Source organism: Rhododendron vialii, chromosome 8a, assembly GCF_030253575.1.
Source record: "Rhododendron vialii isolate Sample 1 chromosome 8a, ASM3025357v1".
NCBI classification, from domain to species: domain Eukaryota; kingdom Viridiplantae; phylum Streptophyta; class Magnoliopsida; order Ericales; family Ericaceae; genus Rhododendron; species Rhododendron vialii.
The window spans coordinates 9,733,340-9,757,308 of NC_080564.1; the positions used below are offsets into that span (position 1 = coordinate 9,733,340).

The following is a 23,969-nucleotide window of genomic DNA, read 5'->3' on the forward strand; positions in this document are numbered from 1 at the left end:
CATACATATATACACGAAAAAAGGGTGCTTTGATCAAGCACCCTAAACACCTCGGATGCCCTTGATTCCCGCGTTGACCCCCTCGGTTTTATTTTTTAGAATTTTTGAACGGCTCGGATCGGCCGTCCGGTGGCCGGAGACGGCCCGCCGGCGGCCGTCGGTACGTTTTCTCTCCCCGTGGTCGGTACATATAGCAACACTCTTTTTATAATGACACTCCAAAATTTATCTTTTAGTGTACCTAATTATGCATAATTTTTACACTAAAGACAAGTTTTGGAGTTCATCGTCAAAAATTGGAGTGCCAAAATCATTTACTTACAATGTTTTCAAAATCATATAAAACATTATAAATTAAGAGATATAATCAATTAAAAAGTTGCACAAACTCTCAAAAGAGACTGTTAAATTGGGATGGAAGGAGTATGTTTGAGATTAAAGCGAATTGGTTTTTCTCCAACTTGATGTACCCAAAAGGATGTAGGCTGTTATAGCCAAGAAGCCTTTGGCCAAATGGCATCAGGGGTGTACTTAAGTGTGGGAGAAAGAAGATTATGAGTTCAATTCTTTCTCCAAGGTTTTAATCTAACTATTCTAACAATACTAACTTTTGCTAATAAAAAAGAGAAAAGAGTTTATATGATCTCCCTCTTCAAATGCATGTATGTCAAAAACAATCTCATTCATTGATTGAGCTGACCCTTTATTAACCTTCTCTCTTTTTAGCTCTTTGGCTATGTGCAAATTTGAATTATGCTTACGGATGGCTTTGTTTGGTTTACATTTTAGAAAGTTATTTTTGAGAGTTGAGTGGTAATGAGTGGAGAGAGATAGATAGAAAGATTTATTGAAAACTGTACCGAGAGTTAAAAGTTACTCTCAAAAAGTTAAACCAAGTATTTCTAAGTTTTTTCCTCATCTTGATGGAAACAATAAATTTTGTTATATTTTGCAGTATACACCTAAAGTTCCATTGTTAATGAGGAGTCAATGTAATTTTTGAACAAAGCACAAGAGATTTGAAGTCACAACACTCTTAGAATATTTTATGGGTCATTTCAGTTATGTTTTTTTGCACATACTGAAATGTTTTTTATCAATAAACAAACAGAGACACAAGTCAATTGCTTGGTTGGAGTGGTACGTACAATCGTGTGTCATCCATTTAGTTGTACGAATCATTTTGAATATTTGAATCATCATGATCTACTTTTTCATTTAGAAGGTTGAAATCACATCCTCATTTTATTTGTAAAAGTTCAAATTTTTGGACCAATATGCATAACAAAAATGTATTTTTAAGAACAACGTTTAATTGCTATAAATGCATATACATCAGGTGAAAATCATTGCTCTAATAGAGTCATCCACAATAGCCTTAGGTGCCGAATAAGATATCTCTCCTTCTAAGACAACGACAAACAGTAGAATTATTTACAACCTCATGATATAATTCCGACTAATAAATTTGTGTGAGTATAAAATTCTAAACCGTGCCATTCTAAGAATTCCTACGCCATTTCGACAAAAAAAAAAACCCCGAAGACAAAGCGTTACAAATTGGTGATAAAAATGCAAATACGAATTTCACAAGTACGGTGGTTGAAAAATACAAGAACCATGAACCCTCTTTTGCAAATAATGGTATCGTTGGAGTATTACATATACAGAAAAGCTATACGTGCCGATGGTATACGTACAGATGGTGGGGTAGGAAAATCGTACCGACGGCGGTGCCGGGCCGTAACCGGCCACTGGACGGTCAATCTGAGTCGTCCAAAAATTATATACATATATACACAAAAAAAAGGTGTTTGGATCAAACACCTTATACACGTCGGATGCCGTTGATTCCCGCGCTAGGGCCCCTCGTTTTTTTTTTTTTAAATTTTGAACGGCTCGGATCAACCGTCCGGTGACAAAAAATGACCCGATACGACCGTCGTTACGATTTTCCTACACCCACCGTCGGTACCTCTAGCAGCTCTCATATAGCCCTCGTGTGGATAGTATTCCATGGGAAGAAAAAAAAAACAAGGAAAAGAGAAAGGGCATCAATATCCGAAACTTTTTTTTTTTTGATCAGATCAATATCCGAAACTTATTGGAGTAATAAAGGAGAGCTAACTAGTACAGTAAAAGAGAATCCAACGGTTAAGAGACATCCATCCGCGGAAACACGGAGCCGCTCCTGCCCAAGACCTTGGAATCTAACCCCACCTCCCCACCACCAATTAAACCTAACCCAACCCCATCATCCTCTCTCTCTCTCTCTCTCTCTCTCTCTCCACCCACAACCACTTATTAACCCCAGTTTACTTGACCATACCCATCTGCGTTTATATATACAGCTTCTCCTCCGCCTCTTCGAGACCTTCTCCTCTCTCTCTCTCTCTCTGTACTGTCTGTGTTTTTCTGCCCAAGTCATTCCGACGTTGGTTCACCCTTTGCTTAGTATATGCAAACAGATTAGAGGATAGAGCAATATAATCACAAGGAGGAGAGAAAGAGAAGATCATGAGTTGCAACGGGTGCAGAGTGCTTCGAAAGGGATGCAGCGAGAACTGCATCCTGAGGCCGTGCTTGCAGTGGATCGAATCCCCTGAATCGCAAGGCCACGCCACCCTCTTCGTCGCCAAGTTCTTTGGCCGCGCCGGCCTTATGTCTTTCATCTCCGCCGTTCCCCTTAATCAACGTCCTGGTAAGATCCATAACGCCCCGTTTGGGTACCACTTTTGTGATCCTGCTTTTAGTTCTAACTTCTTGATTTCCGATCGAATTGGGTTTCAAGAACTTGTTATGAATTCCGTGGTGTTTATCGAGAATGTTGATTGTTTTCTTGAAAAAATCTCCCGAAAATATGTAGGTCATTTTTCGGAAAAAACTAAACCGGTTTTCTCTATTTTCTGGGAAAATGAGTTTTTGAAAACGAAAACAATAGTACTCCGTACCAAATAGTATAGCCCGGCAGGGTTTTAAATAACAATCGTTGCCTCGAAACCCCTGTTACGTAATGACCCTAGATGGAGTATTCATTTTTGCACCAAGTTAGTGTTGAAAACATCATTTCAGTATTATCCAAAAAAAAATCGCAAAATAAGATTTGAAAATGGTTAACCAAATTGTTTTCACTTTCTCTGCCAATACGTAGAACTCACTCGTGATTTGGATACGTGTTTCAGCTTTGTTCCAATCGCTGTTGTTCGAAGCCTGCGGCCGAACAGTGAATCCGGTGAACGGAGCGGTGGGGCTTCTATGGACGGGGAACTGGCACGTGTGCCAGGCGGCGGTCCAAACCGTCCTCCGCGGCGGCACTTTGCGGCCGCTCCCCGAGTTCCTCACCGGCGGCGCCGCCCTATCCCTGCCGGACCTCGACGACGCCTCCGAAGCCGAAATCAACTGCACAGCAAACATTCTAAATCTCGATCGAGATCCGAGCCCCAAATCTGAATCGAAAGCGCCAAATCGCCGGCGTTTCGACGGCGATCAGTTAGGAGATCTCGGACTCAGTTTGACGCCGTCTGCTCCCGTTAAATTAGAAGATTTCGAGAGTAAGAGTGAGAAGCGGCGACGAGACGGAACGCCGTCGTTTAACTCTGAGGAATCTGGGACGAGTAACTGCTTCGAAAGCGGTGGTAATTTCGTTGTTGGAGGAGAAACGAAAATTCTAAACCTGTTCAACTGATTCGAAATTGAGCAATGACACGAACCGCAACTTTAAAATACAATTCTTGACACACACATGACGGCACCCAGAGCGGTTCGATGCACGAGGGTTTCACTTACATCAAACGTTTTCGGACACAATTGTGTTCTGGAATTATGTTCCTCGACTTTTCCTTTGGAATTTCGGGGTTAGTTTCTTATGCATCATGATCTTTGTGGTGTTATTATCAGCCAGTCTCTTGTAATTTTTAGTGTTTGGGGGAAGAGATTTTGTTAAATCACCGTCACTGGATTTCCCTGTTTGGAAAAATGAAAGTTCTAACGGTGGATCGTTTTGTCTTGTGTAATTTCGCCTTTGCGTCTAGCAAACGACTGTTGCGACTTGAATAAATCAGCAATGTTTCGTCCGTTTTTCCCTAATGGCATGCGATTTTTCTTGGTGGATTTGTGCAAATGGAAATTATACTTGAATTGCACCAAGGTCGATCTAGAATTTTAAGTGGGCCCTACACATGAGGTACTGTCGTTGGTTGATTGGTGTGTACCTAACATTTTTTCTTTGTGGGCTTAAAAATGTTCGTCCGATGTGAAACTTCGATACGTTTTTTGTGCCCGTGACTCGAAAAAACCTAAACAGCCAAAAAAAATTCTGATCTTCATCTTTCTATATTCGGTCAACCTTATCTATATACGCTAAAGTAACGCTAACGTATTTAATGGTACCTCGTTCGAGTGATTCGGGTCAAGAGTTGGACCCGTTCACCAATTGTGATGCGGGATTCGACAAAGCAATACGTGGCAACCAGGGTATTTCAATAATTTTACATTCACACATAAACACTTACATACTCACAGAGGAAGTGAGACCAACTGTAAATCTATATCTGTATTAAAACTATTATACGAAAAACAGATATAACAGGATCTTGAATTCAACACATCTCAAAAATAATAAATAACATACATTTGTTGGCCATCGAGATTAGAAGGAACAAACCCTTAATTTGAAACGCCTTAATTTTTGGCTCACCATCTTCTCTCTGTTTCTACTTTTCTAAAAAACCCCAATACTTTAATTGATGGAAAAACCGTAGGAATAAGAGGTGGATATTCTACATTTTATAGAAGAGAGAAGAGGGTCGTAAAGATAATTATTAAAAAACACTTAGTCCCATTTCATTTGTGAGTATATGTGTAAGTGTTTGTGTAGTCTCCTTCTAATAAAGACCACCTCATTTTAATAAAATATGAACCTCTCTTTCCTGATCAAATTTCGACAATCCGAGCTGTTCAATGTGTTCAAAACGTGATTTTAAAGGTACCTGCAAAGAATCAGCAAAAAAAAAGACCGGGAAGAGCTTCATCCGAGCAGTTTTTGTTTGTTTTTTTATCGAACGGTTCAAATAAAAACTGCTCAAATCAAGCCATTCCCGGTCATTTTTTTTGCCGATTTCTCGCGGTTACCCTTAAAAACACGTTCTGAACACATTGAGCGGCTTGGATAATAGAAATTCGATCGGGAAAGGCAAAAAATGGAGAGGTCCGTATATAAGGTCCTTACTTAAAGATTTTTAAGTGTTTGTGTGTGATTATAGCATTATTAATGCCAAACGAAGAGTGCTAGGTATCTAGAAAGATTACCCATAAATTACCCTGAATTTAAAAATCAATGGTTTAGATTTACTTAAAGTCAATTTGGACCATTGATTTTCAAATTGGAGGAAATTTCGAGATAATTTTTCATGGAACATAGCATTTCGGATGCCAATTGGTTTGATTGTAGGCCGCACTCATGTCACATTCACTGCCCAATAAAGTTGGCAAATTACATAATCGCCGACCGCTAGAGAATGAGACCCTTTTTTTTTTTTTTTAAGGACTTATAAGGAATGATGGGAATGAATAATCTTCGCACTGCACCGTTTGGAAAGCAAATGAATTAAGAAGAAAAATAACACAAATCTGGGAAATGACATCTTATAATTATAGAGTACATAATCTCAAGGGAATCAATCTAATGATTAAGGACTTTTTTGGCTAAATAATTTATTTAGATTATTTATGTTTGAATAATGTCAAAAGATATGACTTTTTGGTTTATTTTTGTCCTCGTTGAAAGAATTTTGATGTTCAATCATAATTTGTCACTTTTTCAATTCTCCTTGTTGAGAGAAAACAATAATTCACAAAATTTTAACGCAATTGACAAATATTAATAAATTTAAACAAATACAAAATAAAAAAGGGCTTATATTTGGTTTGAGAAAAACAAGTAGAGTGTGAAACGAAACGTGTAGCAGTTCGTAGGATGGTTCCAAGTCTCTTCAACTTATCCACAGGGAATGCCAGTCTTCTTTTCTTCCCTTTGTATAAAATCACAGTAGTTCCCAGGACCTTTCCGCGGAGGACACAGCAGCTGGGTTCAGATAAGATCATAAGAGAGAGAGGCGGCTCTCTTTTGGAGGGTAGAAAGAGGCGTATAGAACTACTATACAGTGCTCTGCTTGATTATTATTATTATTATTTTGCATAGGGTCAAGATTATAGGAAAAGGGATCAATTTGCGTACGGAGCCGCGTTATAAACATCAATTAATTAATGTAATCGCGGTGTCCATCAAAGTTTATTCGTCCCTCTCAGGCGAACACAAGGTGGTACCGTCCTTTCACAGCGTCCGTTTTGGCTTTGTCCCCTGCCCTTTTTCCTTTTTTCTTCTTTTCTTTTCTTTGGGGAGTCCGATCCATTGGGAGTGTTTAGTTTTACTTTTTTGTGCGCAGTATGTACTTTCAAGTAATAAAGTAGTAGTAGTACGTTGTTAGGTCTTCAGAGAAACAACAGAAAGTCTACAGCCACAGCATGCCGTGTGGGGCCCACTCCGGGCCTCGCACGGATGATCCGAGTCGTTCAATAATTTAAAAAAAAAAACCCGAGTGGATAAATTTGAACATCAGCTCGATCTGATATGTGTAGACGTTCAGATCAACCTTCTCATCTTTGAAAAATCGGAAAAAATGGAAAGATTAATTTTCTGGTGTATAGAAAGATGAAAAGGTTGATCCGAGCATCTATACATTTCGGATCGAGCTAATGTTTTTCTAAGCCCACTCGGTTTTTTTTCTAAAATTATTGAACAGCTTGGATCATTCGTGCAAAGCTCGGAGTGAGCCCCACACGACGTGCGGTGGCCGACCACCGCATTTTGGTGTGGTGGCTGTAGCACTGCTCGAGAAACAATGCAATATTACTAGTAGTAGTTCTAGTACTATTTGATAGGGCTAGCTCATCCATACAGGATGGCAATAATCTACTCCTACATTGACGGAAATAAAAAGAGAGTATATATAGTGTGATAGGCCAAATAAGTATCCTTCAAACCAGCGTGAGTTTGACTCGATTCGACTAAACTCGTTTAAGTTTATTCAAGAGCGATGAGCCAAGCCCGAGCTATCCAATTTAAGACAACCTGAACTTGTGTTCAGTTATCGAAGCTCGATTCAAGCTTGAATCGGAATTGAGCCAGACCATATTTTGTCGAATCGAGCTCGAGACTAACAGAGCGCAGTTCAATTCTACTCGACTGGTTTGCAACTCTATTTTCTCCCCCACCTACTTGCATGATTTTAGGAGTAGACAATTAATGTACGTAACTTTCATTCATTCGAAATTCTGAATGAAAAGTTGAGAGATTTGATCAAACAACGTATATTCTATCAAACTGATTTTTTACGAGGTCCCTCAAAAAAAGATTTTAAATTTAATGAATGAATCAGGTCATTTGTGTGGGACCAAAAAATGAGCCCCACAAAAGATTTGTGCACAATAGTATGTGTCATTAGCACAGTTCATACTTCATATATATACAGAAAACCTATGAGTACCGACCATGGGGGAGGGAAAACGTACCGCCGGCAGGCCGTCTCCGGCCACCGGACAGCCGATCCGAGCAGTCCAAAAATTCTAAAAAAAAACCGATGGGGCCTACGCGGGAATCAATGGCATCCGAGGTGTGTAGAGTGCTTGATCCGAGCACCCATTTTTCGTGTATATATGTATATACGTGTATATACACGAAAAATGGGTGATCGGATCAAGCACCCTACACACCTCGGATGCCGTTAATTCCCACGAGGGCCCCATCGGTTTTTTTTTTTTTAATTTTTGGACGGTTCGGATCGGCCGTCCCATGGCCGGAGACGGCCCGCAGGCGGCCGTCGGTACATTTTCCCTCCCCTATGGTCGGTACATATAGCAATACTCATATATATAAGTGTTTGGCCGTAACTTGTACAGAACGGCGATGAGTACCATAGGAAAATGGTGGACCACCCAATAATATTTCCTTCTACACCGCCTATCGTTTTCGTTGGTGGGATCCGCATCATGTACCACGAACGATATGCGTCATCATTCTTCTTTTGAACCCCAGGCCAGTTGGCCCAAAATAAAAGTTAAATTTATTCACGCCTCACTTCTTGATTAGGAGTATTTACTGTATTTTAGATAAATCACGCTCAAATTTCAATTTTAGTCCTTAGAGATAAATTTTTATGTCAAAATTTTTCACAATTGATCAGAGTTTCTTAAAATTACACAGAATTAGATACTATGTATGTTGTTACATGACCTAATTTTGATGCTTCTTTTACCCGTTAATTGTACTTACCTGTTCTTTATTAAATATGACATGATATGATATGAGATTTCACATCCATACTAAATAAACTACTCCATTCCAAACTAATTAAAAAAGAATTTTGTTTGTCAGAACAAAGTAGGATATTGAATTTCAAAATATCTTAAATGTGGTTAGTGAAATTTGGTATAAATCGTGAAACTAAAAAATTTAATTATCAGTCTTTTAAACTCTGTCGGTGTTTTTATGTTTTGATCTTTATTTTTGATGCTATGACACATCTCTCTATTTTTGTATTGTGCTGTATATCTACCCAATACCTTGAGCATTAATGTACGACGTGTTAATAATTGTGCTTCACTAGTTGGCAAAGACTTTGTGAAATGTTCTACTACTTTTGCATGGTCGTAGAATCTTAATTTCCAAGTTGAACCATCAAACATTTTTTTGTACAAAAAAAATGCAATTCCCCCTCTGCTTCTCTCTTTATTCGTGGCACTCATTACTCATCAACAAAAGCCCACGACAAATGTATTTTTTTTTCTTTCCTAGCAAATTCTTATAGTTGGTTTATATTTTCTGATATACTCCATCCCTCCCTAAATAAATGTCTAGTTTCACTTTTCTCAATTTTTTTAAAATTAGTTATATCTTTTTAAGTTTTAATTTATACCATTTTTCATAATTTTCAATTTTTTTATAATAGAATTAATTAAGATTTATCAAACAAGATCCATATTGTATATAAAAAATAATATACTTTGGGAAGATATAAATAATATCTTAAAATGTCTGAAATAGTAACATGGACATTTATTTGGAGACGGAGGGAGTATGTTCTTTTGGCCACATGTCATTCATTCATCTAGTTCGACGGAATACTGGAATGAACAAAACTGAGTTACTTGGAAGTTGGAAGGATCCGGTAGCGTCCCCTGCCAAGCATAAAAAATGGCACCGTTTGACAAAGAAAAGGGACGCTTGGTGCTGTGTTGGTTATAATGTTGGTTGTCAAAAGACATGTTACTTATAATAAAAAAAGAAAAGAAAACGGGACATGTTACGTATTTTTGATTTTCGTGGGACCTATTACGGGTCTTATAAAAATGATTCAAAACGTAAGTTATACTTAAAATATTTTTTTATGTATTCCTAAAAAAATTAGCTCAATCCGATCGGTAAAGGTTGTTTCAGTATTCATAGGGAGTTTCAGAATTCGTAAGGTGCCCTATGAATTTTGAAACTTCCTACAAATACTGAAATAGCCCTTACCGATATCGAATTGAGCTAATTTTTTTTAGAAACCCATAAAAAAATATTTTAAACATAACTTGCGGTTTAAATCATATTTATAGAAGCCGTAAGAGGTCTCACGAAAATAAAAAATAAGTAACATGTGTAGGCAAACCAAAGGCCCAAACAACCAACATTAAAACAAACACATCAGCAGCCAGCGTCCCTTTTCTTTGTCAAATGGTGCCGTTTTTTTACTTGGTAGTGTGCTCGGTAGCGTCCCTGAATCCTGAAATTTGAGAGACCAATATATCAACTGCAAAAGATGTAGGGGTCGAAGTTGAAAAACAATTACACGTGGGGGGAAAGGTGGAATATATGAGACTATTAGTTAAGGGTTTCAGCATCAATAATCTAATCAGGCCAAGACAAAAAAGTGTGACGCGGATTTCACAACCTCTCCTTTCCATTGAATATATACGACAAATTCCAAGCTTCTTGGTGCCGATGCAAGCCTGTTTCATGGAGTATGATATTCAGAAAGTCTACTCTCTCTTAATTTCACCATCGTATATTTTTGGATGGACCATTAGTCGTCGGAGACGGTAAGATTGAATGCTTAGAAGTAGAACTGCTGATATATTAACAACAACAATGTTAGGGACACATCAACGGACCACAACATCAACCACAACATCTTACATGGCATAACATAATTCGAGAGTTTGGCAGTCAATCAAGGCTTGATACGTGTCTACCGGTTTTCTTTCACTTGACATCTACATATTATTGATTCTTGTGCTGCTAGCCGGCTAGCTAAGATAGAGCTTTGGCCAAGAGCTTTATATAGGAGCCATCTCTGCTAGTAAATGATAGGATTAGTCCTAAAAATAAAAAATTAATCAGAGTAAGCGTAATTAGGCTAGTTCGGACATGTTGAGTTTTGTATAAATAAAAAAAAAAAAAAACTCCAAACTACGCATTTACGATAGCTAGTGGATGGGGTGATTGTGTCCAAGGAATTAGTCGAAGTGTGCGTAAGCTGGTCAGAACACAAAGAGTTAAAAAAGATAATCTTTACACTAACTTCTAGCTAGATCCACGAAACTTATGTAAAAGAGATCAGGGGAAATATATATCTAAAATTTGAATTGTTTAGCTTTTGGGCATAAACTGGCTGATTATTGGAGGCAAAGAAAATTCCTTATCTGGAGCCCATTATAGAGATCATCAAGACAACATACTTAAATAATAGAGTTTTCATGTGCAGATTATGGGCAAGTCGGTTTATCTTGCATTCAATACTTTTAGCTCTACCTGTGTGTATGTGGCAAATTATGTGTTTTTCTTCGTTAAATTTCTTGGATCTTTATAATTTTTTTTATTTTTTTATATCTCGGGTCTTTCTTTATAATTTGTCTTTTCCCCTTCTAAGTTCAAAGATTCATTTCTAGACGTTCTGTTTTATTTATTTTTCATTTTTTGGAACCTAAACAGGATCTTTGCATAGAAATTAATTAAGGGTATTGTCTTCTCGTACTTGTTACTAGTGACATAAATGCACCTTAAATAACCTCCGCTAGAGGACCGTAAGATTGGTCTTAAGACAATAGAACAGGCGTGAGTAACCGGCGTAAGTTGGCTCAGTAACGCATCGATCTTTCTTAATTTAGCTAAGCCAAATTCTCTGTGTGGCTCCATTATTATTAATCTGTTGCTACTTCTATGCAGAAGCACAAACTTAAAATTAAATGGCTGGGGATGGGGTTTGCAAGTTGGGATAGCACTGGGGCCTATTTGTCGTTATATTTGTTTTTTCACAAGTTGCAAATCAAGTTGGCAGTAAAGGTTAGTTTAGTTTAAAGTGGAAGCGAATGACGTCGTTTTCCTGTATATATTTTGCAATCCCTAGGCTTGTCCTCTTTTGAGATTCGGAATGTTGGGCTACTTGGGTATGTTTGGTTTAATAAGCATCATGAAAATTTACTGTAATGCATATATATCCAACCAAAACCTTCATTTGGGTTTGTGGCCTATATTGTTTTTTTCTCTCTTCATAACTTCGGTGTTAGGACCAGCTTACGTGCACCTCGAATAATTTCAAGACCCGATAGCAACGCCCATTAAAGCCAGAGCAAAACTTCGTATAAACTAGCTCCAAAATTGTTGATAAGGCCTAAAAGGTTTTAAACTTGAAATCTCTTAAAAGAGAGCAAAATCCTAAGCCGTCTTAACCACCACGCCAACCTCTGGGGTTGTCTATATTGGCTTTCCCCTTCGAATGGGTATTTATTAAAGTCATCTTGTTTCTCATTTCATTAATAATAAAATCATCTGCTCCATACATTCATTGCACCTCTGCCAGAAACTATCCAATCATTCATGCATGTATAAATGATTGAGTATGTAAAATGAATTGTGCTTAGGACATCCGGGGCAGCTATATCTGAATGTCCTGTATATAAAAGATTAGTTGGCCTCTTGTGGCATCTGATCTTGTGCCACAAGCAAGCTAAGTTTGCCTCATTTCCTTTCTTCTTCTTTTTCCAATTATTTAAGGTTGTCCCCAATGAGTACCAGCTGCAGGTACTGTTCTGTTATTTACATATCAAAGTTAATTAGGATCGTGAAAAAAAAGGAGTTAATTAGGATGGGATTACCATATGGATGTTGTAAAATATGAGGGTTTGTAATGTATATATATATTAAAGATAAAGATACAAGATGGGTGTTTAACATGGTATGTTTATACGAGAGGATAGTGTGAATATTAACTTTCCTAAATCATTTTTTCTTGAGTTTAAATTCTGTTCAGATGAGTCGGACAGAGGCAATTTTCCGCCAGCACCCCCCGTGGGTTTCCTTCGCACATTCTTTTGAATAATCCAAACCGTGCATTTTGTAGGATCTGTAAAATAATGTATTCATGCAAAAAATCAGCTTGTCCGGACATTGATAGGTATGTCAAAAGTTGAGTTCTAGACGAAAAATTGACGGTCTAGATCTGTCAATTGTTTTTTAAGATAAACTGTCCACAGACGTTCATTTTTTTGTCTAAAAACTCAACTTTTGACATAATTATCGATGTCCGGACAAGCTGATTTTTTACGTAGATACATTATTTTACAAGTTCTATAAGATGCACGGTTTGAATTACCTAAAAAATTTGTGAAGAAAGCCCAAGGGGGGTGCGGAAAACCCTCTTTTTCTGGCTCATCCAGACAAAATTTACACTCTTTTTTTTCTTATTGGAAATGCAAAGCGTCTAGTCTAACGCAGGGAGAGAGCTACAAAACCTCATGCAGGGAGCCGCGGCAGCACTAAGATATTAACCCCGAGGGAGCCGAAAAAAGAGATGAATTTACATTCGAAATTATCAAAAAACTAACCTCGAGTAAATCATAAACTGTAAAAAAAATCGTGCTTTACAATTCTTCAACGCGCCGCGATCGTTGACCTTTACCCCCTGACTCGTTTGTGCGTTCACACAGTCCAGACACCTTTTTCCTATAATTACTTATTGGGCTCTTTTGGCCCAATATACATACTAGGCTTAGTTCGGCCCAATTGTCCAACAAGACTCACCATACCTATTAGCATTGTAAATACAGTTTTTTTTTTTTGGCCATTATTGTAAATACAGTTCAAGGTTTGAAAAATTGTATATTTAGACACTAACACTACAACAACACTTCTTATTAAGGAAAGTGGACATGCTAATACAATTAGATATATATGGATTCCTATTTTTTATTTGATAAACGAATGTTTAAGCCAACTTACATGCGCCTCGATTAATTCTGAGGCCCTGGAGTTTTTTTTGATCTGCAAAAGTAACTATGGAGAAGGGGAAAGGGGATTTCAACCAAGGGTTGAAAAATACAATCAGTTGAAATAGAGCCCAAACACTTCTATAGGGACAAAGCCCATAACACCTAAGGGCCTAAAAACCCCAGATCTTACAATAAGCACAAAAAAAGAACCTAACCCACTAAAGTGGGCTAGTCCCACCCCAAGAAAACCCAAAATAAAACTCTAATCTTTTGAGAACCTTCAAGCTCTGCCGCCCCACAATTGCTGACCACCAACTAGCCACCACCGAACAGCCGCCTCCGGTAACTACCAAGCCTCCATTGGCCACCCCAACAGAGAAAACGACCCGGTGCACAGAAACACCAACCGCTATCACAGATTATCACCCAAGCCGTTAGGCAACCACCGAGGCACCCAACAGAGCACACGGCTGGATCGTGTGCTTATATCCAGTTTTGTGGTCATTAGATTTGACTATGCTGGATCATGCTTTGGGCAAAAGCATATGCTAGTAGTATATGTATAACCACGTGGTTGTTACATAAACAAAATTGTATGTATTTGTTTTTCATAAAGACTCGTTATCTACATGTATGTTATAGCAAAATTATGTTTTGAGTTCATTTTTTTTTTTATATTATGGTTGTTTACTGTAAGTAAAAGATAGAAAATTTTAAGACCGTGTTTAATGGTGTCCCATCGACCTAAATTTCCGACTACACTAGTGGTTCCAGATATTCTTTTAGTGGCAGTGAAAGTTGAAATCAAGTGATCTCCAATTAACACTCATTAGTACATTGGCAATTTCCATGCCCTCATTGTCTTTGTCTTAGTAAAGACAAAGAAAAAGGAAGGAGAGAGAGAGAGAGAGAGAGAGAGAGGGTCAAACCAAATCCTATTTCGACAAAAACAAGATTAACTGGAGTATGTTTTTTTTAGAGAATTCCATTCATGCAATAAAGTTGAAAAGATCGGATGCCAATCACTAACTGATGAGGTAACAAATGTTTTAAAGAACAAATTACACGCAAGGTTCAAGAACAAGGTATGGTCTAATAATAAGTCTTGATTATGTGGCTACTAGTTTATGACTAATGACCTAATGTTACTTTTTCTGTATGTCCAATATGCTATAAAAATCTCATAAAACAAACAATCGTTCAAATAGTTCATTTTATGAGTCCTAATCAATTAAAGAAACAAAAAGTTCATTTCTCTATATAATAAATATGATTTATAAAGGTGATCATTAGTGTTTGATCATTTGATTTGTGGCATGATTTGCATATTAGTCAGACATTTCAAAATTAGTGGCAAGAATTTTCAATTGGGATTGGGCGCAGCTGCATGCCCGTTCTCCTCACGTCATGATCAAATGAGAGGATCATATGAGAAAATCAAACTAGAGAGAATTCTCTTTTCTATATACCAATAGTCCAATAGGATTCAAGATGATGCACTAACTATTTTCTAAAGTGATCTTCTCATACGATCATAACGAGAATAATATGAAACCTGTCATGGTCCCATTTTGATAACTAGAGTCATTCCTTTTCAAGATCTTGATATAAAATATGATTTTTTTTTTTTTTTACAAAATTGAAGTGAATTTGAATAGGAATAGTCATCTCATCAAATCATCTTTTTATGAAAGGATTATTAACCATCCCAAGAAATGAGATCGCATGAGGACCCATGTTATCCCATTATTTTATATTTTTTTTTGTCTTTATTTAATTTTTTTTTGGGCATTTGTTAGTTTTGTGTTAAATATTTGTGGATTATTGATTCGTCTCGATGTCAATAATAGAAAAATAAAAAATTATGATCTAAATTAGATTTTTTTTGTTATTTTGTTTCACATTTAAAATTTTTTTTTTGATTCCTCTCGATGACATAAATCAATAATTCACAAAAATTTAATACAAACAAGCAAATGCGATTTTTTGAATAAAGACAAAATAAATAAATAAGTCACCTAGTTTTTTTTTTTCATGACAGGCCTACTTCCGCGTGGGTATAGAACAATTTAAGGAATATGTCACATTTGAACCCCAACAAACTACTCCATAACCAATCTCGATGTAACAATTGTCGAGTTTATTAATATATCGATGTTTTCCCGATCAAAAAAACAAAACAAAACCCAACCATAACCAATCGAGCACGTCTACAAACATAACAACGTGTACAACAACGTACTCAACATTCGAACATCGCGCTCCATGATTGGTCCTCGTAAAGTAATTTTATAGTTACCAATCCCGGCGAGACGATGCTCGCAACAACATGTGTTTGTAAATTGTTGTTTCGTTAATGGACTTTCGAACTCCAAAGTCCAAATCCCACTGACAAAATTGACTTCCCGAATTCAGACCGTAATTCCAAACCACAGCAGCCAAAAGACAAAAACCCTTCGGTGGCTCAAAAACACATGATTGGAAACAAACACGCCCTAAAAGTAGAGAGAGAGAGAGAGAACCTCACCTCACCTCACCAGCTCCTCCTACTTCGCTCGCACCGGTTAACCCGCACGTGCCGTTGACCCCCTTACGACCCGAAGTAGAAGCTTCGAAAGCTAGCCCTAATTTCCTTCTCTCTCTCTCCCCGACCTTTTTCTCTCTCTAGAATTAAGCTCAGCTCGATCACCGAGTGATCTCACCCAATTCACTTACTCCCAATTCAATTCGTCGATCACGCACTCTCCGTTGAATCAGGTTAGTTTCTTGCTACTTCACTTACTTACTGTTTTCTTTTTTTTTTGTGCTGACAGAAGTCGCTGATCGAAGAGGGTTTTTTTTCGATCCGAAGTTGAAATTCTTACTTCGAAGTTCGATTTGTATTGCTGTTCATGTTTTCAATGATAATTTCGCGTTAAATTGGAGTTCATCAGTGAATTATCTCTGTACGCGCGTTTTTTTGCTCGAATGTAATGTGATTGTAGGATTAATCAGTAAAGCGAACAACTTACGAATTTTTTTTTATTTTTACGTTAATTGGGGATTCTTTTTCGGTTTTGTTAATTTGTTGCGGAATGCGATGTCTAGCTCGTGTCAGTTTACTGTTGACTTTCTGTACTGAATTCACTTGCAGATAGAAACAGAACAGAAATTAGGGCTCTCGTTGAAGTTTGATTCGTATTGATGTTTTTAATGATAATTTCGCGTAAATTGAAGTCACCAGTGAATTGTCTCCGTGAGCGTGTTTTCTTTTCGAATGTAATGTGTGATTGATAGGTCCGAAGAATTACTCGTTGAAGAGCAACTTAAAATTGATTTTTTTTTTAATGTAAATTGGGAGTTCTTTTTCAGTTCTGTTAATGCGTTGTAGAATGAGATATATAGCTCGTGTCAGTTATTACTGTTGACTTGCTTTACTGAATTTTACTTGCAGATAGAAACAGAACAGAAAATTAGGGCTCTTTTTGGATTGAGAACTGGGATATTGATTTTCTGAACTTGTTATGGGGTGGTGTTTCCGTAGTTAGTTGTGAGTTCTAGTTGTGATGGTGGTGAGGGATTGAGAAATCAAAATGCCAGCAAGTCGGCATCCATCGCGATTAGACACTCTAGAACTGAAGCTCGAGATCGAGAGGAAACTCGGGCATGAGAAATCGGAGAAGTACTTTAATCTTTTGAGTAGATTCTTGAACCTCAAGATTAGCAAATCGGAGTTTGATAGATACTGCATTGGTACTGTTGGGAGAGAGAATATCTGCCTTCATAATCGACTTATCCAAGCTATTCTGAAAAATGCATCTGTCGCTAAGACTCCTCCACCGAAAGAAAGCAAAACGAGTGGTTTATTGAATGTTAAAGTCCCAAATGGGTATCAAAGGAGTAGTCTTCAGTCACTCTGTAGAGACGTGTTTCCACAGTCCCCCCGGAAGGGGAGGACTCCGAATCTTCGTGACCGGAAGTTTAAGGACCGTCCGAGTCCTCTTGGGCTCCATGGGAAGGCCCATAGTACTGGATGTGAAGAACCTGTTCCAAAAATTCAAGAAAAGGAAAGATCCACTGAGTTGCTTTCTTTGGGTAGCAGACCACCTCCTGAAGTAAACTCTGTGGAAGATGGTGAAGAGGTTGATCAGGATAATGACACACGAGACATTTACAACAGAAGCCCCGTCAGAGCTCCATTTGGAATCTGCATAAATGGAAAAGAAACACGAAAAGTCCTACGTAACGGATCAGCAACTTCATTTTGCAAAGACTCCTGCCTCAGTAGTGGTGTGCTACCAGATACCAATTCTTTGAAGACCAGATTGGAGCGGGAGTTGGAGACGAAGGGCTTAAATATTTCAGCAGATTGCGTTAACCTTCTGAACAGTGGTTTGGATGTTTACTTAAAGAGATTGATACAGCCATGTTTGGCATTAGCCAGTTCAAGGTCTGTAAATAAGCCTCCAAGTGAAGTACGTAATGAGGTGGTATATGGTTTGAACGGGACGAGGCCCGTGAGATTTGTACAAAAACCAAACAGACCTGTTTTCGCGTCCTTGTTGGACTTTCGGGTAGCGATGGAGTCAGATCCTAGGAGGCTTGGTGAAGATTGGCCTGTACAACTTGAGAAGATTTGCTTTCACGCATCAGATCAAGAATGAAGTGAAATTTACAGTCACTGTTGCGCAAATACGGGGGGACTGTATATGACTTCATCAAAGTGATAATGTGTTATTGTGATTCTAGAATCCATCCTAACAGTGATGTTTGACACCACATTTTTTCAGCGTACTTGGTACGTGGTTGAAGCTGCGGACAATTTTGGATCAAGGCAAATAGTCTGTATATAGTATAGATCTTAGTGCTGATTATTCCGTCAATTGGACACGTTAGGTGGTAAAGTATACATGTGTCGACACTTGTAAAAATCTAGCCACAACAAGTAGCTCAGTGGCCTCCTTCAATTAGTATCTATAGTTTGTTCATCTTATTCACTTTTGTTAATAAAGATTGTCGTTGGAGTTTCCAGGCCTACTATTGTTGCTTTGTTTTTAGTCTTCCCAGTTTTGCCGAGGCCTTCAGCTTTATATTCCTGTGGATATGCTGTAATTTTTCTTCATGTTAGACTGAATAAACTCTTCTTTCGAAAGTTAAAATGTCTCAGTCTAATCCATTCATTTTGTTGGTTTGGTGTTTTCTTTATATTTTGCTTCTTATTTTCCCAATTAGTTAACATGCCTGGACCACTCCTTATTCACTGGTAATTTAAATTTACTAGTAACATCTTTGAGAGTCTTGTTTTAATTTATTTTCTAGTTTCATTTAATATGCTTTGAGCACATTTACGTTAGCCATAAGTTAGATGAATAGTTACCTCTTTTATTGTTGTCACGAAGAAGGGTAATCTAACTTTCATTATCGCTTCATGGTACTCATTTTCTGAACTTTGCTAAAATCTTCAATGTCAAGGGAAAGCCATGAGCTGTAGATGATAATACTTTTGTTTCCTGAACTGTTTTTTTTATTTATTTAAATGCATTAGATTAAAAACCATTTTAGTTTCATCTTGGTATTCGTTACTGCTCAGGACAAAATAGTTTCAATTGTCTGAAGCTAAAGTCCAACTGTAGTATGGGACTGCAAGTCCTTTAATTATTTTGCTGTCGTCATTTTTTTTTTATAAATCCGGTGTTTGGAGTTACCTTTTCCATTTACATGATTTTCTATTTCTTTGCTAGAAGGTTGGAAAAGACCTTTGCTTGTTTTGGGCGTTTTCTTGTTAGTTGGATATGTAGTAGAGCTACACCTAGATTACTTTGTGATAGTTGTGAACTAATTTACCATCTTGGCATCCCCCTTCGCCCGTGAACAGGTTTGGTTATAGCTTTTAAATCTTAGAACGTATGGAAGGATGATGACTGTTTTATGTCATAAACATATGAATGTGTAAATTTTCATGTATGTATTCACATGATATATATGTATCCCTAGAAAGATTTGGCGATTACCTTGCAGTTCTCACTTCACCTAGATCTTTAAGTAGTGCAATTCTAACTCTTTCTTTGAGATTGCTCCTTGTTTTTATCAGAGAAGTGATGCACGTGGAGGCAAGTAATTAGATCCCACTTGTGAGCATCAATATCAAGGCTGTAAGTGTTTGTCTTTGACTTCCAATCAGCTTCCCTTTTATTCCTTATTCCTTTTTCTGTTTATTTCAGTGAAGAGAAGAAATCTGATGCGCTGGTAATGAGAAGCTCTGCTTTGTATATTTTTAGCAAGAAGATTGAGGGAGAAATGCAGCATTCCAAACTGGCATAATGGTATATTTGGCCCATCCATAAGTTAGATTTTCCCTGCACGAGTTTAAGGAATTCCGGCACTTTAATGAAGATAGCCATACAGTGTTTACTTCCACCTAAGAAGCAAAGTTACAGACACAGACACGCGGGATATAAAAACAAAAAGTCTGTCCACACAGACATTTCATGCACAGATTTTTTTGTGCACAATATATACTATATAAAAATTTTCACAGTATATACTATATACATATCGTTTGTATTCATACAAAAGTCAGAGACATTATTTCTAATTAGTGTCTAACACTTTGAAGATATAAATCAGCAGCCACAAACCATATATTCATGGAAAATAATCGGACATGGATTTAGGCCTAACATGTCTCTGAAGCATGTCTGTTTCTGCGTTAGATACCAACACGTCCTGGAAGTGTGTCTGGTAGATGTGCACGTGCTTCTTAGATTTCCATTAATGAATTTAGACTTTTAGGTGTTTTTTCATTTTTATATATGGGTGGGAGCCATATTGTGAAGGTCAGGAAGCAAATTGTGAGACCTTTTTTGAGAAATTTGGGAAGGGCACACTCCAAGATTTACTTCCTCTTTTGGTCTTTCAGCTATTTCCCAAAATTGCATTCATCAAGTGCGCTTTTCTGAACAGTGCCTGGCAGACACTCATGTGCATGTTATTCTGAGGGTCTTGATGTACTCTGCGAACAAATGCATCCTCAGGTGTGCTGCTTTTAGACTGTTTTTCAACATGTTGAACTCCCTAGCTGTCTTTGTACGTATTGTGTAGTGATTGGTATGATTTTAACTCTTAAAATTGAAGTGGGGCTCTCATTGTTGATTTTCCATATCTGATCACTTAACTGGCTATAGTGCATTTTCACTTGGCCTCTTTACACCCAAAAAATGCAAATACAAGGCACAGGATTAATACCTACTAGGCTGCAGAAAATAAAAATCCTAACCAATATAGTCAAGAATTTTTGGTATATATGGAAACACTTGCTACCTACCTTATGACAGGATACAAGAATGGTTATTGAGAAAATTATCCACTTTTTTGCTACCTTTTGTTTTGAAACAACTACCCAATTTCCGTCCAACCTGCAATGTGTGGTCTTTTTACTCAAGGAAAGTGATATAATTGGCTCTCATGGTGAGTTCCTTTATCTAGAAATGGTTGGGCATGCATGTTGCGCAAAAGGATTAGCTGTTGTATTGATGTTTTTGAACCATCTTAGAGAGATCAGATTTTTTTTTTTTGGTTCATTCTGGATAAGGAGGAGATTTTCATCTTGATATACGACTAGCATTTTCTTGGCTCAGTTGGAATATTGCCACCTGATCTTTGACAAGGTCCAGTATGTCTTTCTGAGGTGTCTGGGATTCCTGTGCTGGTTCGTTCCCAAACCTCGAGTAGGCTTTCTCTCACCAAGACCAAGGGGTGAGTTGTAAGGCTTATGGGGAAAGCTCTGGGAAGGATAGGGTAAAGGTACTAACGAAAGTGTTTTGGTTTTATAGTTGATTTTGCGCAGTGTGGCGTTTTCAACTTGAAGTTCACTCATGTTTCCATGTCAAAGTGTTCATTTTCTTTTTAGGGATCCTGTGCACTCAAGCAGGTAACGGGACAACTAGGTCTGAGAGACAGCAAAAGGGATTCTGTATTGCGTCCTCAGATACACCAGCGGTATAGCTTCATTGAAGGTGGAACCATCATTAGTTACTACGCGGAAGAATTTACTCCTGAGAGGCTACTTGACATGTCTCCTCTCTTTTCTTTGTTGAAATATGGGCTATCGATGCAGAGATGTAGTGGAATTTGGTACCGAAAAACTGATGGATGTTGAGCTTTGACGCCACAGATAGGATATCTTCTATTTAGCAATGTACGTATACTCCCTTGAAGGTCAATTGTTTTATCACTTATAATCATACTCCCCATTAACAATTTTCGTGAAAGTTGTCTCTGCTGCGGTATCTCCTAGTAAAAATGCAACTATGCAAGTCTCAACCTGGTAATTTGTTGACTTTGTTTGATTTGAGGGACTGAGGGAGTGATTAAACATTGTTAGTTGTTGTGCATTGTTTTCCTTTTCTGGATCTATTTGAATAACTTTTATGTTGACACTTCTATTTACCTCAACAAGGCTTGATGGTTCCTACAATGCTGGTGGTTGTGGAGACTGTTATTGATCTTCTGGTACAAGTGCTTTGCCTACACTTTTTGTCTCTTGATAAGGACTGTAAAGTTAATGGATGGTGGAAAGACCCGAAGGAATATCTACCGTAGACCAGAAAATGCAGTAGTTAAGAGAGCGGATAGGATAGCTCTAGGTAGCAATGTTACGGGGAGGGGTAGACCTAAATTGACATTAGATGCTGTAGTGTGCAAAGATATGAGTATAATGGGTCTGTGTGAACAAGTGGCACTTGACAGAGTCCAATGGAGGAAACGGATTCATGTAGCCGACCCCAAGTGATTGGAACATAAGGCTCCGTTTGGTTTGGTTTGGAAAGACCCGAAGGAGAGCCCCGATAGAAGGAATCCTCGGTAACTAGCCCTAGACTCCTAGCTTTTCCTTCTATTTTATTGAATGTGCAGGAGAGAGGCTCGGTGGGTTTGATAAAGGTTAAAGATATTAGATTAATTGGTTTTGAGATTAGCTTTTTTTGAAAATTTGAGTTGTATAGGATTCTTTGTTGGGTTTTCTTTGTTTGGCTAAGTTGCTACTTTCATAGGCCCAACAGCCTCCGGAGAACTTCCTCAATGCTGTAGATGCAAAGTGCTGTAGTTGTAGCTAGAAGCCTAGAAGCTATTCATTTTTTTTTAGTTCCTTTGTACAAGCTCTTAAAATTCCAATGTGAAAGTTGATTTTCTTAAATGGAACTTATTTAGGCTCCGCTTGCAAATAATTTGGATTTCACTTGTACAGTTTTACATTTTGTTTCTTCTAGTGTGAAATAATTCCGAGTCTATACTGTAGGCTTGTTTCTTTTGTCTTTCACCTAGAATTTGCCATCACCATATGAATGATTAGATATTGTTTACTTTGTTAAATGGAGCTGGGTGTGGGCCCTGGGGTGCAGATGTGCATCCAAGTTATGGATTTATCTTATTTTGATTTGAACGACACCAGGACACACCATGGTGTTCTTATTCTTATTATATTTCTTTTATGTACGAGGACAAATGGTGTTTACGGAGGCGGCTTAGGATATTTCATGCATAATATTGTAATTCATGCATAGCTTAATATATGGGGTCCAAAAATTATGTATTCTGTATGAATGTCCAATTAAAGATGTTGGACATGGACCCCCTTGTCCGAATGTTCTTGGGATATTTCATGCATAATATTGGAATTCATGCATAGCTTAATATATGGGGATCACCAAATGCTATATGTATGTCCGAATAAAGATGTTGGACATGGACCCCTTGTCCGAGTGTTGAGTGTTCGACACAAGTACTTTATAGGCTTATACATCTCTAAGGGGACATGTAAATAGATGGTTGATATTTGGCTTGAGTGATAATTGCAGTATCATGATTTAACTACATTTCAATCCCCTATGTGCCTTTCAGGATTGTTTTCCCCATTCCTCTATAATAGCATACATATGATGAGGGCAACAAACTTTACGGTTTTTTGGATTACACTGGATGATATTTTCCCCAACTGCTGATGAAGCAACTTTTGGTTAAGGTACTACCAAACCTTCCAGTTTAATGACTGAAATTCATTTCTTTTGAGTTAGGTTGCAGGTGCCACCCCAGATAAACTTAAACCTTTCCTCATGCTATTTTATAAACTGAGACAGAGAGCCGCCAGAAGTTAAGAAAATCAATCACACATTTGCTTTATTTACAGTAATTCATTGCATCTCTCCGAGATGTCTGAACTTTCGCTTCCCAGAATTAGAGGCTGAGTTGGGTAATTGGGTGATTTTTGTAAATTGGGTGTTTGATTGTGTTCCTCAGTTGTGAAATAACACTTGAAAGTGCCTTTTTTCCCCTCCGGCTGACGAGGGTTTTTGAGTTCGTCCACCTAATACCTATGTATATGTAGTCCTTCTGTACCATATGTACAGGTAATTACCTGGCATAAGCTCTGGAATAGCCTCAAGGGGAATGAAATGTTAAATATTGAATCAGTGGTCCATCTTTAAGATTCTAATCCATGACCTCCCACTTGGTAGCTGTAGGCCCTGCTAACTGGGACAAGCCAATTGACTTTATTTTTTGGGGTCTTGCCCTTTGGGGTTTGTTTTTCAAATGTACAGGGTATTCATAATAATGTTTCCATACAATTACGTCCAACCATGGATGTCTTTTTCCATGCAACATCTTTCTCACTTTGATAGAATTGACTG

The 23,969-nt window shown here is 37.8% G+C and overlaps 2 protein-coding genes across 2 annotated transcripts; both read left to right on the top strand.

The window, feature by feature from the left end:
- The first annotated feature begins 2,252 nt into the window (after positions 1 to 2,252).
- Positions 2,253 to 4,073, top strand: LOC131298033 (LOB domain-containing protein 38-like). Its single transcript, XM_058323296.1, has 2 exons — positions 2,253 to 2,701; positions 3,183 to 4,073. The coding sequence occupies exons 1-2, from the start codon at positions 2,518 to 2,520 to the stop codon at positions 3,683 to 3,685; spliced, it is 687 nt and encodes a 228-aa protein (XP_058179279.1). The 5' UTR covers positions 2,253 to 2,517; the 3' UTR covers positions 3,686 to 4,073.
- Positions 4,074 to 15,786: 11,713 nt separating this feature from the next.
- Positions 15,787 to 18,311, top strand: LOC131298060 (uncharacterized). Its single transcript, XM_058323338.1, has 2 exons — positions 15,787 to 16,062; positions 16,739 to 18,311. Exon 2 carries the CDS (start codon positions 16,878 to 16,880, stop codon positions 17,946 to 17,948), a length of 1,071 nt encoding a protein of 356 aa, XP_058179321.1. The 5' UTR covers positions 15,787 to 16,062; positions 16,739 to 16,877; the 3' UTR covers positions 17,949 to 18,311.
- Positions 18,312 to 23,969: the final 5,658 nt, after the last annotated feature.

Bases quoted from the DNA above. Each gene is read 5' to 3' on its own strand.
- LOC131298060 (XM_058323338.1), top strand. From the start codon at position 16,878: ATGCCAGCAAGTCGGCATCCATCGCGATTAGACACTCTAGAACTGAAG.
- LOC131298033 (XM_058323296.1), top strand. From the start codon at position 2,518: ATGAGTTGCAACGGGTGCAGAGTGCTTCGAAAGGGATGCAGCGAGAAC. The intron at 2,702-3,182 runs GTAAGATCCATA...TACGTGTTTCAG, and splicing joins TCCCCTTAATCAACGTCCTG to CTTTGTTCCAATCGCTGTTG.